Source organism: Anas acuta, chromosome 11 (genome assembly GCF_963932015.1).
Source record: "Anas acuta chromosome 11, bAnaAcu1.1, whole genome shotgun sequence".
Taxonomy (NCBI): Eukaryota; Metazoa; Chordata; class Aves; order Anseriformes; family Anatidae; genus Anas; species Anas acuta.
Window position 1 is genome coordinate 20571261 of NC_088989.1, and position 17946 is coordinate 20589206.

At 39.9% G+C, this 17946-nt stretch overlaps 1 protein-coding gene across 4 annotated transcripts; it reads right to left on the reverse strand.

Moving 5' to 3' along the window:
* Window positions 1-606: 606 nt before the first annotated feature.
* Window positions 607-16001, reverse strand: CHDH (choline dehydrogenase). Of its 4 annotated transcripts, none has more exons than XM_068694623.1 (9): window positions 15745-16001; window positions 13727-13854; window positions 10343-11147; window positions 9759-9910; window positions 9028-9157; window positions 6729-6863; window positions 5403-5545; window positions 4612-4714; window positions 607-4173 (listed from the first exon to the last, which is right to left on the reverse strand). In XM_068694623.1, exons 2-9 carry the CDS (start codon window positions 13733-13735, stop codon window positions 3755-3757), a joined length of 1896 nt encoding a protein of 631 aa, XP_068550724.1. In that variant the 5' UTR covers window positions 13736-13854; window positions 15745-16001; the 3' UTR covers window positions 607-3754. The 4 variants fall into 4 exon arrangements, with proteins under 4 accessions (XP_068550724.1, XP_068550723.1, XP_068550726.1 ...); XM_068694622.1 differs by having other exon boundaries at window positions 15591-16001; XM_068694625.1 differs by lacking the exon at window positions 13727-13854 and having other exon boundaries at window positions 15745-16000.
* Between the last annotated feature and the right edge of the window lie 1945 nt (window positions 16002-17946).

Consider the following 17946-nt stretch of genomic DNA (forward strand, 5'->3'; position numbering starts at 1 on the left):
GAAACAGTCAGGAAAATCTGGGCAACCCCCTAAAATGTCAAAACCAAATCTACTGTGTTCATCTGCCAGGAAACACTGGGACAGGTAACCCAGCTGTACTCACTTTGTTGCACATCCCAGTTTACAGAAGCAAACCTCAGGATACCCAAATACACTTTCCAGATGTGATACCACTGTGAAAAAAGAGTGAGTAGTTTTCACAGTTCCACTCATTTCTGAAAAGCACCTTTAAGGCAGCTGAAGCTGAACAGTAAAAAAGAAAAAAAAGGGGTGTGGGGGGCAAGGCCAAGCAGGGGATGTCCCAACCTAGGTTGCTTAAGTACATGGACTTTTCATAGCACATCCGATTCAGCAGATTGAGCTGAACAATTTTTTAATTAAGTATTTGTCCAAGGAGACAGAAAAGGATACGCTGATCTCACCATGTTTTCTTGCTAGTATTGTTAGTCCTTAGCTTTGAAATAGTCTGATAAGACACATGTTCTTTTACATAGATATGCTATTTTATGAGCAAACAGTCCTTACAAAAATAAATAAAGGAAATTCAGCTACAAGCCATTTCTAGATAGTTAATGGTTTAAGGGAGAACATATATATACGGATACATAGAATACCTGTTCAATTTTATTACAGAAATGTAAGGGGAAAAAAAGTAATCCATATATGCATAATTACATGGTAATTGGCAACCTTAAAATACAGCCAATCATAGTTATCACTCAATACAGAAAAACTACAAGTCAACTCAACCATTAAAGCATATTTCATGAGTTTCCAGATTTGCTTATACATGTATATGGATATAATGACAGAAACTTTATAGCTGATCATTAACACAGATTTAAACATCTCTAAGAAAAGTATAGTCTGAAAAAGTGTACATAAAAATGTATTTGAACAGTGGTTTTTTGGAGGTTGGATGACAGAACAATGTAGACTAAAAATTGGAACACTCTAATATGATATGCTCGTGTTCTCTCTATAACTTTTTAACCATTACTTGTCTAAGATGCATAAATGCTTTTGTATGTTTCTTTTACAGAGAATGCATGGTAAAAGCCCACTTTCCACTTTTCCAGTGTTTCTACAGCTGCCTTATTTGGTTGTAGACTAACTGAAATCTTGAACTTAAAAAGTATTTTAAGCTGTGGAAACATCAGAAGTTCTGATGTACAAAAGCTCGAGTGGCCTAACTTAAAGAAGATGCAGTTTTACAAATGCTGCTATTTTCTCCTGCTTTTAAAAGCACTTCTCATACTAAAGCAACTTGAACTGAGATACATGTACAAAAAGAAATGTTTTTGGTTGCTTTTCTTTCTTAATCGGATTGTCCCCAGCCAGAGACCTCCAAGTGAGTGTGAAGCATCTGCAGCAAGCTATTAGCATGGAAATGCTGATGTTCTCACTGGTGGTACTGCTGCTGTTCAAGTCATATTGGCAGGTCTAGTAACTTCCAAATTCTTGTATCAAGCTCTTTTTACAGTTTTTGAATACATAATGCAGTACCAATTGCTTATTTATAGAAAAAAAATAATACCTGTGTAGAACTGGAAATAATACTCAGTTATTCACTATATTATTTTGTTAAATAAGTAAAATTCTGGAATCATCAGCCTGTGCTCTGCATCATCTAATAAGGTGTACAGACATCTAATTTTTAGCTTGCAGGCTCCCAGTACTCTACAGAGCAACAGAGCACAGAGAACTGAAAAAAAAAAAAAAAAAGAAAAGATGATGGTTCAGATATCAGATATGTCTGATTATCTGATTGCACAATGCAGCAACATGTCCCCCAAATATAAGAGAGACATGCATTTTGCATATACAGCTAAGCTTGCTATGGTAGAAGATAGTCCTAGGTGTGCTCAGTAGTAAGTTATGTAACACAGTGGCTAGTTAATCCTCTGCAGTTTCATAGTAACAATTTCCATCTTGCATGCCTAGAGTGGAAACCAATGTTGTAAATCTGCAAATGCAGGACCATCAATATCCTGGCTTTTCTAAAAGCTGCCCTGTTCAACTGCACAGGACTGTGGTAAGTTTCCTCAGGATATGTCATTCTGTGTATCCTAATACTTTATATTCCAAATGGCACTAAGATACAGTGAATAGCTTTAAATGAAAATCTCAAAAGCGCAGGTGTTGAATAAAAGCCATTATTTGCCATAAAAATGATACACCATATACAATTCATGCTTTCCCCAAAGGCACACAAGACACAGTTGTGTCAGATGAATTGTCTTATTAACACAGCCAGTCATTCACCTCTGACTTAAAATAATCTTGATCCCCTCATTCCACAAGAATGTATGATGTACATAGAAACGGTTTACCTGTCTCCTTTGAGAGTGACGTTCACTGCTATCATCTTCTATCTTCAGTATTTTTGTTACACTAATCAATTAAGTCTTTTCCCTCAGCAGCAGGGCTTCCAACCAGTGCCTTGCAGCAGCACCAGGTAGAAGAATCTGCCTTAAACATCTGCAGTTGTGCCTCTAGCCAACATCTGAGTAAGCAGGTTTTTTTTATTTCAATGTGCTCAAATGGTGTAAAATTCCATTTTTCCTGGAAAAAAATGTATTCTGTTCATCAGAAGTCCTGAGCAATCTCAAGCTACAAAAGCATTTTCTTTATAATTCAGCAGCAGCTTAGTCCGAAGATATTTTGGAATACTTAACAAATCCATACAATTGAATGAATTAATTCATTCAATTAATTCAATTTGTTTATTTTTCTAAATTATTATTATTTTTAATTCAGCATCTGAAAGACTGATACAGAAAACAGCCATGAAAGATCATTTTGCTTGGCACATCTGAAAACAGTAAAAAGACTTAAGTTCTATTTAAAGCATTGGTTTACTGAATACGTTACTTGGCTTCTAATTTAAAAAGATCTCTTCCTACATCATTGAAGCAGCATATTTAATGCAGCTATTTTGAGTAAACTTCCATTTTAAAACTACCTTGGCTCTATTTTATTAATGAATTTTAGTGACAGATGACTTATGATTGAGTATTTGCTGAGAAATATAATACCTTTGAGCAAAGACCAGTAACTTTAAGGAAGTTATTGGGAGCATGGACTCTTACTATGATACGTGATAAAGCAGCACAACTAAATCAGCTAAAAATGTAAACTGAATTCTACTACAGTTCTTGCAATAAAAGCAAGGAAATCCAGTTTTTCAGTATATTTTTATAAATATCAGCTTTTGTTCAGCATTTATTAAAAAATTAATTTTTGATAAAGACAATGTATGTCTTCTTTCTGAATATAGTTAAGACTGCTAGGTATGATAAAGTCTAACTTTCAGTGAGGATTTGTAAACTGCATTCCTCCCATAAAAAGCACACACCATGTAGGTGTCTGTCCTATCAATGCTGATACTACTTTGGCCTGTGAATAAGAAGTTAAGTAAATGCTTACTTAACCATTCTTTTCAGCACATGGAGATTGCTGATTAGCTGTTACCCTGGGTAATGCTCTCAAAACAGTTAAAATGCTTCCTTTAAATAGCAAGGCATATCATAAGGGTTTTCAAAATAGCACACATGAAAAGTTCATTAAAATGAAACTCAAGCCTACTGGTTAAAAAACTGATTAGATAATCTTCTATAAGAGAATGGATCAAATTAATGGTTACTTTAATATAACGTGTTGTTTTGCATAGCTTTTATTCAGTTGGCATGTCCAGTATGACACACCAACATGCTGATTAAGTGGCAAAAGTATGAAAGGATGACAACATTGTTTATCGTTGTGTTTCTAAGGTCTTGGGCTTATATACAGGAGCATTTTTCTCCTGAAGTGACGGAAGCCCCTTAATTATGTCTGCAGCTTTCTCTGCTATCATAATAGTTGGGGCATTCAAATTCCCACTGACAATACTGGGCATTATTGAGGCATCTACTACTCTCAAATTTTCAACACCAATTACTTTTGTTTGGGGATCAACTACAGCGGTGCTATCTGAAAGCTGACCCATTTTACAGGTGCAGGAAGGATGATAAGCACTATCAGCCTTCTGTCTTATGAAAGCATCTATTTCTTTGTCAGACTGAACATGGTTTCCTGGTTGAATTTCAGGCCCACGAAATTTTTCAAAAGCTTTCTGAGCAAATATCTCCCTGGTCAGCTTGACACACTGGCGGAATTCCCAAATATCTCTTTCTGTAAGGAAAGAAAATAAGAGGACTGTAAGTGCACTCTTATATAACAGAAAAAAATAGCATCAAAGAAGGAAGGCTGGAGGGGACGTCTCCCACTTATTGCTGAAGGCCAAAATAAAGCCAAACAGTTTTTAAAGTCAGATATTTACATTCACTGTGAGCAAAATTGCTACATATCTGGCACACTCTCAAAAGGGAATAAGGAGAAAAAATGAACATAACCCAGGCAAATGTTAAGAACTCTGACGGCATCTGCAGCGCAGAATTCTGTAGGTTTATACAGTGCTTTGCACAGAGGCTTCTTTGATATTAACTGACTTTAAAATTAAATAACAAGGCACCAACCATCACTTCTCAACTGTTGTTGAGTAGATGTGAAATTCTGCTACTGAAATGGGCACAAAATGAGTTAATCAGATGAAGGAAAGGCTGCTTTTACCTGTTGACATGTAGTTAGGCTCAATGATTGGATGATCCATTGGGTTTGTACTTTTCAGTTTCACCCAGCCTACACTTGTGCTCCTCATGGGCCCCACGTGGACCTGCAATAGCCACACCATGCTCATGACACAATCCCAACAGACATATTTCCAAATTCAGTGTGATTTTTTTTTTCAAGATTTTACAAATTAAGCAACTGTAAATGTTAAAGGAAGATAATGAAAAAAGTCAAAGTATGAATATTTTTCCATTTTATATAAATTTACAGAATCACGGAATCATCTAGGTTGGAAGAGACCTCCAAGATCACCTAGTCCAACCTCTGACCTAACACTAACAAGTCCTCCACTAAACCACATCACTAAGCTCTACATCTAAACATCTTTTAAAGACCTCCAGGGATGGTGACTGAACCACTTCCCTGGGCAGCCTATTCCAATGCCCTTTCTAAAGGCATCTGCCTAAACTGCAGTGGAGCAGGGAACACCTTGGGTTAGTTTTGTACAGCATCTAGCACAATGGTATCCTAATGAACAGCACTATGGCACCTGAGTAGTGCAAATACTTAAATATTTTCCCAGAGATAAAAAGCAACATAATTTTGGTAGCAATATCAAATAATAAGCCTGTATTTTTCCCCGGTGTAGGTTAAGCCAACTCTTTGTGTAATAATGAAAAAGGTATTTTCCTGTATATAGCCAAATTAGCGATGATTATACTAAATGGTAAGACTACTTACTAATTGCTACAGAACATTACTCTTCAAATATATGCTCTTCAAAAACTCACCTGGTAAGCTTCCATTGTTGAAGCAACGCGACCATGATCAACCACCTGAGAAGGAAGAAAGTGGAACTGAATGTCAGGGTGAGGAACTCCTGGCTCACTTCGAATAAACCCACCAGATTCTAAGTGGGCAGTGGCTCCATCACCTAGAGAGTGTAAATGAGAGAGAAAAAGCCATTACAAGACCTCAGAACAGCAATAAATCTACTTCTTCTTAACCCTTGTTTTACTATAGTTTATAATGTATACATGTATATACAGTGGAAACTGCAAGGAATGCAAATGTTTATGAACAGCTTGCAATTTAAGCAATATGCACCACTTTCACCTACTTCTGAATCACTAGGTAACTGTAACTACATCTAATTTTGGAAATTCCAGTTATTTGAGAGTAGGATGTTACAGTTACCTCAGTGGAACTGGCAGAAGCACTGCCAGAGGCAGATCTGTAATCAATATCCTGACAGGTGTGGAGGGAACCAGCTGCAGCATCCTGATATCACTGCACTGCATGCTCCATGACATGCAGCATAACTATCCCATTAGTCACATGTAACAGGCAGAGCCATCCCCAGCGCCTACCCTGAAGGGAAAAGATGAAGAGACTACGATGCCCCTCATATTATGTTATTTTCAAATCCATTTAAAACCATGATTCAGCCCTCAGTTCGTATTTACTTGCATGGTAAAATGCCACATGTACACAGCGTAAATCATCGCTTTGGATCAACTGCTAACATAAGGATTAAGCAGGAGATGAAGTCCTTGAGTTTGGCCAAACTATTTTACTGATTTCAATGATGACTTTTACAAACTCTTTTTAAAATACAACGTACAGTTGGATCATTATAAAACTACAGTGTCATTTTTAACAGAAGTCACTCTTATTCACCTGCAAGCCTAATGGGTTCTGGTCAGAACAACAAATACTTCATTTGGGGTGAGATAATGAAAAACAAATTCACAGTACATTTTAATCTACACAGTATCTATTTCTAAATAGATTTTTTTCTTAATTTTTATTTTTTAAAACAGCTTTTCTCAGGCACCAAGATTTAAAAGTAGGTTATTTTCTTAAAATTAAGGAGATTCAACTGTGTTAAAAAAATGTTTAAAACCTCACTTGATAATTAAGACATAACAATTTTAAAAGACTCCTACCTGTAAGAAAAAGAAATCTTTCAGGCCTATTTGGAAGATCCAATTATTTAGTGGACATGAAAAACAATTTATATAAAGGTTCACAGACTTTGAAATTCACAGACAAAAGGCTGTAATAATTCAGAAGTGATGAACAGAGGAACAATACTTGCATACTTTGTTTCATACCTGTGAACTTCCAAAGCCATTCTAGACCAATCCTTGCCATTCTAACCGGCTTTTGTGCACTATACAGAGTGATAGGTTTGGTGCACTTTTGCTGGACGTACACTTCTAAGTGATCTTGAAGATTCTGGCCTACTCCTGATTAAATGTTTAAAAACAGGGCAGGAGGGAGAAGAAAAGAAAAAGTTATTTCACAGAGAACAATTATAAATAACATTTGCTACCAGAAAACAACACAAATGGGAACTAAACTAACCTCTTACAAGGGCAGTGATGACTAACACCAAGACCATGAGTCATATCAGCCTTTTGCTCATGTCAGAACAAGGTTTTACATAAACATAGCATAACTAGAATGAAAATAGAAAGTTAAATGTAGACATATCACTTGTTCTAAAATTGCCAGATTTGACTTCTAAATACAGTGCTAGATTTTCTAGTTCAAAGGAAAAGTTTACGTTATTCCTTCCATCTTTGAATATATATGACGATGGAAGCTTATGCAATCTGTTGTGGATCAAAACCACTCATCCAAAATTCTAAATATGCTGCTTTAAAGCTATTCAGTGGCATTTTTCATAGAATCATAGAATCATAGAATATCCTGAGTTGGAAGGGACACTTAAGGATCATCAAGTCCAACTCTTGACACCGCACAGGTCTACCCAAAAGTTCAGACCATGTGACTAAGTGCACAGTCCAATCTCTTCTTAAATTCAGACAGGCTCGGTGCAGTGACCACTTCCCTGGGGAGCCTGTTCCAGTGTGCAACCACTCTCTCTGTGAAGAACCCCCTCCTGATGTCAAGCCTAAATTTCCCCTGCCTCAGCTTAACCCCGTTCCCGCGGGTCCTGTCACTGGTGTTAATGGAGAAAAGGTCTCCTGCCTCTCGACACCCCCTTACGAGGAAGTTGTAGACTGCGATGAGGTCTCCCCTCAGCCTCCTCTTCTCCAGGCTCAACAGGCCCAGTGCCCTCAGCCGTTCCTCATACGTCTTCCCCTCCAGGCCTTTCACCATCTTCGTAGCCCTCCTCTGGACACTCTCCAACAGTTTCATGTCCTTTTTATACTGCGGTGCCCAGAACTGCACACAGTACTCGAGGTGAGGCCGCACCAGCGCAGAGTAGAGCGGGACAATCACCTCCCTCGACCTACTAGCGATGCCGTGCTTGATGCACCCCAGGACACGGTTGGCCCTCCTGGCTGCCAGGGCACACTGCCAGCTCATATTCAACTTGCTGTCTACCACGACCCCCAGATCCCTCTCTTCTAGGCTGCTCTCCAGCGTCTCATCGCCCAGTCTGTACGTGCAGCCAGGGTTTCCCCGTCCCAGGTGCAGGACCCGGCACTTGCTCTTATTGAACTTCATGTGGTTGGCGATCGCCCAGCTCTCCAACCTATCCAGATCCCTCTGCAAGGCCTTTCCACCCTCAACAGAGTCCACAACTCCTTCAAGTTTGGTGTCATCAGCAAACTTGCTCAAAATACCTTCTATTCCTACATCCAGATCGTTTATAAAAATATTGAAAAGTACCGGCCCTAAAATGGAGCCTTGAGGGACCCCACTGGTGACCGCCCGCCAGCCTGACGCAGCCCCATTCACCATAACCCTTTGGGCCCTGCCCGTTAGCCAATTGCTCACCCATCGTATGATGTTTTTATTTAGCTGTATGGTGGACATTTTGTCCAGTAGGATCCTATGGGAAACCGTGTCAAAAGCCTTGCTGAAGTCCAAAAAAATCACATCAGCTGGTTTCCCTTGGTCCACCATACGGGTGATCTTATCATAAAAGGAAATCAGGTTAGTTAGGCAGGACCTACCCTTCACAAACCCATGCTGGCTGGGACCAATGACTGCTTTGTCCCCCAGGTGCGCCTCAATAAGTTCGAGAACCATCTTCTCCATGATTTTACCAGGCACTGACGTGAGACTGACAGGCCTGTAATTGCTAGGGTCTTCTTTCTGACCCTTCTTGAAAATCGGCACAACATTTGCCAGCTTCCAGTCTACCGGGACCTCTCCAGATTCCCAGGATCGTTGAAAAATAATTGAGAGAGCTGCTTTAAAGCTATTCAGTGGCATTTTTCAGAAAGGCATTTTCCGCTATCAAATATAGTGAAGAAACCGTAGAAGGTTATTGCTCTGTTTTAAAACCAGTGCATTTCCACAGATTTGTAACACTATTAGTTTCTGTCCACAGAACTTGACATAAAGACAACCAAATTTCATGGATTCGTTCCATTTAATGGTCTGAATTGCCTCCTTAGGAAGGTACAAGGTTGAAAGAAGTAATAAAATTACCAGGAAGGTGACAAACAACAGGGATCCCCAGTTTTTTTAGATCATCTGCATTGCCAATCCCAGACAACATAAGCAGCTGTGGAGAATTTATGGCACCTCCACTTAAAATAACTTCTTTACTGGCAAAAGCCTAAAATGAAACAAGCACAAAAGTCCTTACATTATTAAGCTTGATCTGAATGTGACACATCAAGAGCTTCTGCTCAGATACTATTATGAGCCAGATTAGACACCCTTTCCCCACATTTTTCTTATTCCAAATCTTTCAGTAAAGAGAAATGCTCAAGCTTACAGTCTGAGGGGACAAGCCATAACTTGCTGTTGCACAAGAGCATTGTGTAATATTTCGAGCTGGAACCTATGTTGTAATTGTACACTGTCTCTGTATATTGACTAGTGTGCTGAAATACTGGGATTTCTGAAAAGCAATTCTGAAAACGCTGTAGAGGGAAATACAATGGAGATGTTAATCTCTCAGTCAAGACAACTGAAATATCACTTGCTGTAAAGTAACTCACAAGGAATCATACACAGGAAGAGAAAACAGTTTCAGAAAGCTTATATTTTGTATAGTGAAGCATCTCTTGCAACACGTTTTCCTTCCTTCCTTCCTTCCTTCCTTCCTTCCTTCCTTCCTTCCTTCCTTCCTTCCGTCCGTCCGTCCGTCTTTCTGTCTTTTTAAATTTTGCTTCAAATAACGTATTTTATACTGGAAAATAAAAATCTCTTACCTTTTTCCTTTGACCATTTTTCAAATACTCAACACCAATGGATTTTGTTCCTTGAAACAAGATTTTTGTTACAAGTGTCTTCTCTGTGATTGACAAATTTGGGCGGGATACAGCTGGGTGAAGGTAAGCACTCGCTGCGCTCCATCTTTGACCTACAATTTATATTAACATAGAAAATCAAAATAGTCATGCTAAATATTCTTCAAGATTTTCACCAATACCAATTAGGATGTTTATACAGGTTTTATATACTCTTCTGTAGAGCTCAAAGCAAATGTGCTTTGATATAATAACTAAAGATTTTATTTTAACATAACAAACTTCTCAGTGACATTCTGCAAACCTACTCTCCCAAATTTAACTATTAATCAAGACCTGGATGCCAACTCAAATTTCAATGAAATACAGCCTAGACTGATAACAAGCTGCTGTGAAACGAATACATATATATTTAGAGTGTAGTAGCTGTTCAGCAAACCAAACAACTGAAAGCGCAGATTATACATCTGTATTCTAAAATGCTTTCAGAGGCACTTCTGGTGGGTCAGAAACACAAATTCCTTACAGAATCCTTTATGATTTACCTTTGTGTACAGTCATGTCCATCCAGCCAAATCCTTCTTGCTGATAGCCATTCATATCATCTGTGAAGGGATACCCAGCTTGCTGAGTTGCCTCCAGGAATGCGTGATGAAGAGGATGGTTTGTTTTCCCTCTTGACACATGCAGAGGTCCTTTTCCACCTCTATACTGATCTGGTCCCAGTTCATGTGTTTGTGCCTTCTTAAAATAGGGCAAGCAATGTTCATAGTCCCATCCTACAGCCCCTTCTCTGCTCCATCGATTATAATCTTCAGCATGCCCACGAATATACACCATTGCATTGAGAGAAGAGGAACCACCCCACACTCTTCCTCGGGGCCAGTACATAATCCTATTATCCATATGTTTCTGTGAAGTTGTGTGGTAATACCAGTTATATTTCTCATCACAGAGGTTGTAAGTTAATGCAGCAGGCATATGAATCTTCCACATCAGTCTCTTACTACCTAGAAGGGTATCTTTAGGGCCTGCTTCCAAAAGTAGTACAGTACTGAGAGGGTCTTCGGTCAACCTGTTGGCTAATACACACCCAGCTGATCCAGCTCCAACAATGACATAATTAAAAGAGTTTGCCTTTTCAGAACTAAGCTGAGACAATGCACGTGAGATTCTGAATGATTTGTTGATGCCCAATGTGTTCCTTAACAGGTGTGCTTTAAACAGAGCTCCTGTTACTTTGTGCATCTGACTCACAGAGCTGTAACATTTAACTCCTTTGATTAAGTAGAACATCTTTACTAAGAACATCACTCCTACAGTATTTCCTCCAAAATTGTGTGTTTTGTCCTAGAAAAACAAACAAAAAATCCTAATTAAAACATAAGCGTTAGTACAGTGTATGCCCATTTTCATGTTAAAATGTCAAATTTCACCCATTCTGACTATCCTAAGGGTTAACTACAATGCCAATAAAACAGTAATTTACTTTGAAAGTTGCTGTCTTATTCTTTTGATGCATTATATGCACCAGCTGAGTGGCACAGTATTTTACAGGTGAATACCTGCAGCACATTTTCAAGTATTTGCCACGACCATAAAGAATGGACACCTTTGTTTACTTCGAAGTCTGGCTTCATCTGCCTCTAGTAGATGAGAATTTAAGAAAAACAACAATGTCATACACTGCTCTGTAAGTTTGTGAGTCAGTGGTAGTGTACAGCCAATTCACAACCATGGACATGATTCAGTTGGGAGCACAGTGGGATGAATATTCTTGCTGTAGTTCTGCCAGATCAAAACTAGGATGGTTCTCTACAAGGCACATGTAACAGTGAAATTAACTTTCAGCTATCCCTACGTTGAAAAACTACTGTTTTTGAGGTAACAGGTAAAGGCACAATTTGTACATCTGTGGCTTCTCCCTTATTACCCAGAATGGTTTGGGTTGGAAGGGACCTTAAAGATCATCTAATTCCAATCCCTCTGCCATGTTTAACGTGTTTTAGCTATCGCTAATATGGTATGCTGTAATGTACTGCCAATCTGAAAAAGACAGGTGAGCTTGCTCCTGGAAATATATTCAACACTATATTATGTTTGTGAAATCCATTTTTTTCAGAAAAGAATTAGGTTATTAATGTTGATTTTCTTACACTTAAGTTTCATAGTTATCCAATATTTTATATTATAAGCCCCACATTGTTGTAAAATATGTTTATTTTCACAAAAAAAGTGTCTTAATGAATCATTGAAATAGTCAGCTTTTTTTTTTTTTCTTACTAAAAGGTGGAATAGAACTGTATTCATTCTCTCATGTGACACTCTACAATTTTGTGAGAGAAATTTTTGTGAGGCCCAACTCTGTAGCAACATTATATGCAGTCCTTAATTAATGTTATAAGTCTTCCACGTGGAACTGTATTTATTTACAATTTATTGTATGCGCACAAATGCAAACATTGTTGTCTCTCAGGGAACATATGGGAAGAAGCATACTTCTCTTACTTTTCTCTAGGAAGGATAGTAATAAGCTGTACAAATCCTGAATTTTCTAGAACATGAATGACCAGCTATGTGGGAAAACAGTTGCCCTAGCCAAAGAAAAATAAAAAGAAAAAAAAGATGCAAGGTATAGGTCTAAGTCTAGAATTGACATACCTGATTCTCACTTGGCTAATTCAAAATGGATCTCAGCTGAAGTTGGGGGGTTATCGTTTACAGATGGAAAATATTAAAAGGGTTGTTCCCTCAGAAGAAGGTTTTGCAATTTCTGGTAATGAACCAGAGGAGAACAGAAAGGTAGAGAGGTTTTACTTGTGTTGTTTTATTTGTGATGAGGATGGATACAATTCTAAAGGACATATGCTTAATCTACAGAACTGGTTGGTCATGGCATTTCACAGGAACAGCAGATAGCTGATGGGGTTTGCTGGAGTATGGGCTTGGGCTCTGATAATCTGCAAAAGGTGCTTGGTCAATTACATAAGGAAGACACACTGGCCTGTTTATTTTCGCATGAGATCTATAATACCAACAAATATTGCTGTGCTTTCTGAACAGGCTGTTGGCTGCAAAGCCTATGTATGACCTACATAGGTATTGGCTACAAGAGCCAGAGTAGACTGTGGAATCCCTGAAATCACATTCAGTTGGAGTGAGTTACTCTGTGTCACAGTCTAAGGGGCAGTGCTGGAGGCTACAGTTCTACAGTTTGCTACAGCATAAGCTGTGCCTCCTGAGCTCCTGAAGATGTTATCTCAAACAACACTCAAAAGGCAGCACTGATATTATGGGTCTAGGTGTTCATGTCCTGTCTCATGATAGGATACTATTACTGAAGTCTAAATCTCTTTAAAAGCTTGTTTGTTGAGAGCCTCCTGTGCATGCAGACTTTGAAACTCAAAGAGCAATTCAAATATATATTGAAGAGACTGGTATCATTAAGTCGTGGAACTAGAACATGATGATACTTTGCTCTCTGACCATGTATGCACCTCTATGAGCATACATGGGTTTACCAGTGTTCAAATTCTTTTATAGTTTTATTGAATTTGCAGGAGTCTTTGAACTGGAGAGCATCAGTCAAATTTAACCTAATATGTCTTCTTTCTAAACTTAGTTTCATCCTGGTCTTTTGAGGGAGAGAATTTATAGCCCACGTCATGTTCCTAAAAACTGTATTTCAACAAAAGTGGGTTTTGGTTGGTTTTCTAACCACTCCTATAACTGCAAAAATCAAATTGTTATCCCAACAGGTACATCCGAGGCTCTGAGATTTGCTGGTGATGCTAACTGAAGCTTACCCAGGAGGGAGCTTTAGTTTTATGGGCAGCTCTATTAAATATTGTGGTGGCTATGTCAAAGCAAAATATCTTGATTTAAGGAGATGTAAACAGCCTGGTTCTAATAAAATGGTTGGTACTTACCAACAACATAAAAGTTGTATTTGCATCTTACTGGGTTATTACTGAATGTCTTTATCTAAATCCTTGTACATCATGGCCCCTTTATAAACATACACATCAAAAGGTTCCTCAAGAAACAGTGAGCAGCCCTGTAGAAGTACATACAGCAACATAAAATATAGTTATTATATTCTGTTAGCTTCAAAATCTGGAGCTCACTTTAAAAATGGTATCTGCTTTCCAGGTAGATACTGATAAGTGGGCCTAGGGACAGCATTCTTAGAGTGAGGAGAGCAAGAGCATCTTAGCAGGAAAACTATTGCTATGATGTAAGAATATCTGTAATCTTACACTAGGTAGCTAAAAGTGGGCAGTGGAATTCCTAAGTTAGCTGTTACGGGCTCCTTGCAAACTTGTAATGTTTCTGAATGCAGTACTAAGTTTACAGGAGAAACGCTCATTTTACCTACTGGTACCTACCACTGCCACTCTATGGTGGCTGATTTGGGATCATGTGTGAGAAGAGACTTTTCTGAAGTACAGCAAACATATGAAAGGTGAAAAATGAATTACTTTTCATTCTGATTTTTGGAAAAGGAGTGGGGAGACAAAGAAAAAAGCTGTATAGGATATCTAAGGATTAAATAGCTTGTCCTCCTGCAAGAAAGATAAGCAAAAGTCTTAGAAGTCAGCCCATGGACCTTATTTCTAGACCTTTAAATCAAAAGAACTGTCAGTCCAAGACAAAGAGGTGCCTTGCTTTCACAAGTGGACATACTGAAAAATGGACAGTAGCCAAGTGGTTCTGTAGGTAGATAAGGTAGCTAATCTAGAAAGGTTAGAGGGCATTGGGAATCATTACTATTAACCAATCAGAGCTGTGCTGTTCTCTGATAAAGCTGGAAATAAAAATGATCCAAGACATACCAAGACAGTTATGGTACCTGCTGTCTGGGCAGGAGGCCAAATTGCTAACAAAAAAAAGGCAGACTCTCTAATGTTCCTTTGAAGTTACTGAAGCAGTATTTTGAATCTGCTCCATCACATAAATTCACCAGATTTATATTTAGATGTTATTTTATGTTTTTGTTGGTGTTGTTTTTGTCTTACATCAATGAACTCATTAAAATGGAACAGGAGAGACAGAGTATCAATGAGATAATTAACTTTTACGTTGCAGCGAGTGGGGAGTGAAGTCAGTCAACAGTGTCCACACCATGGTATTTGAGTGACTTTGAGAATCAGCATGTAGATGATTCACAAATTTCTGTGCTTTAAAGCTTTGAGGTGCAGAGGTTAAATATCAAGCTGTTCTGCTTTAATTTAAATCCAACGTACATAGTAGAAAGCACACTAATATCAAAGTACAGTTCTTATCATATGATCCCCCTGCCCACCCACACATGGGCCTCCTCCCCGCACACTAGCCTACCCTGGTTCCTCCAGACTGATATGGAAACCACATGGAGATGGTTGCTGACTGGAATTGTACGTTGTGCTGTGGCCAAGATGCTCCCACCCCCCGACAGGTGCACAGCGTGTCCCACGGAGGTGGGTGGCTGGTGGCAGTGCCCACAGCTAGCGCAGCCCAGCCCTTGGTGTGGTGCTGGGGCAGCCTGCTCCTGCCGGGCCCGGCAGAGGGGCGTGCAGCCCTCAGGTAACGGCAGCTCCTGCTCTCTTTGGCTGCAGGCTGTGTACATAGTTTACATTTATCTTATGCAGGGCTGTTTTGGAGTAACTCTCCCTTTAGCCTTGCTAGTAAACTAGAGTTCATCTACCCACAGAAATGGCGCGGGAGGTTTCATCTCCACAGCTGAAACTACTCCCCCACCCGACCTGCTCTTCTGACCGACCCCACCCACCCTGCTCTTCCTCAACAACCCACCTGCTGCACGCAACCACTGCTGCTCCACGAGACGGGACGGGGCCTGGACGGGGCACCCCTGGGCCGTGTCCCCTCTTTTCGCTGCCGAGCCTCCTTCGGAGACGCTCGCTCCCCCTGGCCCCTCTCCCCCTCAGCCTCTGCCGGCCCCACTCACTCGCTCGCACGCCCCAGCGGCTCTCCCCGGGCACCGTCCCTGCGAAGCAGTGGGGAGGCCGGGCAGGGGAGCGGGGCGGGCTGGGCTCTCCCGCAGCAAGGCGCACTTTGCCCGTTGGGGGGAAGGCGTTCGGCTGGCCCGGGGCGGTGTCGAAAACTCCCGCAGCGGCTGCGGGCCGAAGTCCGCCTCCCGCCGCCTGCACGGCGGCTGAGGCAGGGCCCCAGGCTTCGCCTCTCACAGCGGCCCCGGCGCTGAGACCTCCCCGTCCCGCCCCGGGAGTGTTTGAGCTTGTTCCTCCCCGGCCCTGGGCGGGATAACGGGAGGCATTCCGCTGGAAAGAAAGGCGGCCGACGGCGCCGTGGGATCGCTGAGAAACTTGGCCGGCGGGAGCTGGGGGGCTCCCCTCACGGGGCTCGGCAGCTGCCGCCCTTATGCGACTGCCACAGGACCTGCCCCTCGGTTGACTGCCTCCTCTAAGTCTCGCCAGTTTCATTCAGTGGAGGTTAAGCTGTTTTAAAATGTATCGGGGGGATGCCATAAAATTCTGTGGAAAATGACAAAAATGCCCAGGTACGTATAGTCTGCCGGTCAGAGCTGCACAGCTAGGCTGCTGGGGATGAAACTAAGAGTCTTGTTTTCCCATTCAGAACACTCATGGTAGAATAATGATATGATGAAGACTAATCAAGAGAACTTACTTTCTTCAGAGTTATTTTAAGGACCTTTTCCTTTGTTACAGTATATTCAAAGGTTGGACTTGGTGCTTAGGGACAGGGTTTAGTGGGTGACATTGCAAGTAGGGTGGATGGTTGGACCCAGTGATCTTGGAGGTCTTTTCCAACTGTAACGATTCTATGGTTCAATGCTACTTGTAGATGCTGGTTACTTTCCCAAGTCCTTCCCCATGGCTCTGTTAGGAATAAAGCCAAGCCCTTGAAGCCAAGCTGATGGATATTTACAGTACGTTTGGTTACTCAAAGCTTTTACTTGGTAAGCGAATAAAGACTGTAGAAAACATGTATTCAACGTATATTAATTATACAAAATATATACAAATGTATTAGTATATACATTTAAGAACTATGATTGAGCTCTTTATCCATAATTGCATAGCACCAACTGCTGTGGGAACCTGGTCCCTTGCTAGAGCTCTTAAACACTGACAACACTAATAAGAATCAATAATTATTTTTGGTTTCCTACAGGGGAGGAAAAAAAGTTGCTGATTAGTTGGTTCTGTCAATTTCAAGAAAAGTTCTACCCTTAAATATCTGCCTAAAGCAAGATGTAAAACTGTGGGCTGAGTTATTTGCGAGTAATCCTGACCCTCACATAGAATAGACTTTGGGGCACCAGGCTCTAGAGCTGGTGATTAGGATCTTTATGGAAGCTATTGTTTTGGTTTTCTGTTGGAGGTGGAAGAACAGGATGGATTCCACTACTACAGCTGTGTTACTACAGTTGGTTCATGCTACATTAAAACTATTGGAAAGGCAACATACAAATACATGGATTAGAATCACATGGGTTAGTGAAATTTCACTAGCAATTGTTTGTGTCAGTATGTTTAAATTATGCTTTGGGGAAGCAAAGTGCTTAAGTTTGTGTGGATGACCATTATTTATTCAGTACTGCTTGGGTAGATCATTTACAGATACATCTCAGGTATACCTAAAATCAAAGGTACTAACTTGTATCTCCTATAATGTTATGTTCGCACAGAATTGAATTGTCAGCTTGGGATACCACTTATGTAGGAGGTAGAATATTTATTTTCTATGAAGTATTTCCTTCTTAATTCTCAAAATCTTCATTGAAGCTTGAAAGAATTGTGGTCAGGATATATATTGAACAATGTTATCAAACTACGGAGTGTCTTCAGTGTTTTTATCTTCTGTTCTTTGGTTAGTCAATGGAGCATATTTTCCATTAACCTGTTCTTCTGAGGTCAATGACAAAATATTCTGTAGTGAAATCTGAAATATTTTATTTGGAAAAATATACATCTTCACTTGAGCTGGTGATTTAAAGACAAAATAAAAATGCATTATTGTGTAAAGGCAAAGCCCATTTGTATTTTGCCATAGAAATTAATATATTTGTAAAGACACCTTAAATACATAGTTGCAACAAGAAAATATAAACTAATAAGTACATGTTCCTCAGGAATAAAACAGTATATAAAAACAGAAGACCGGAAGA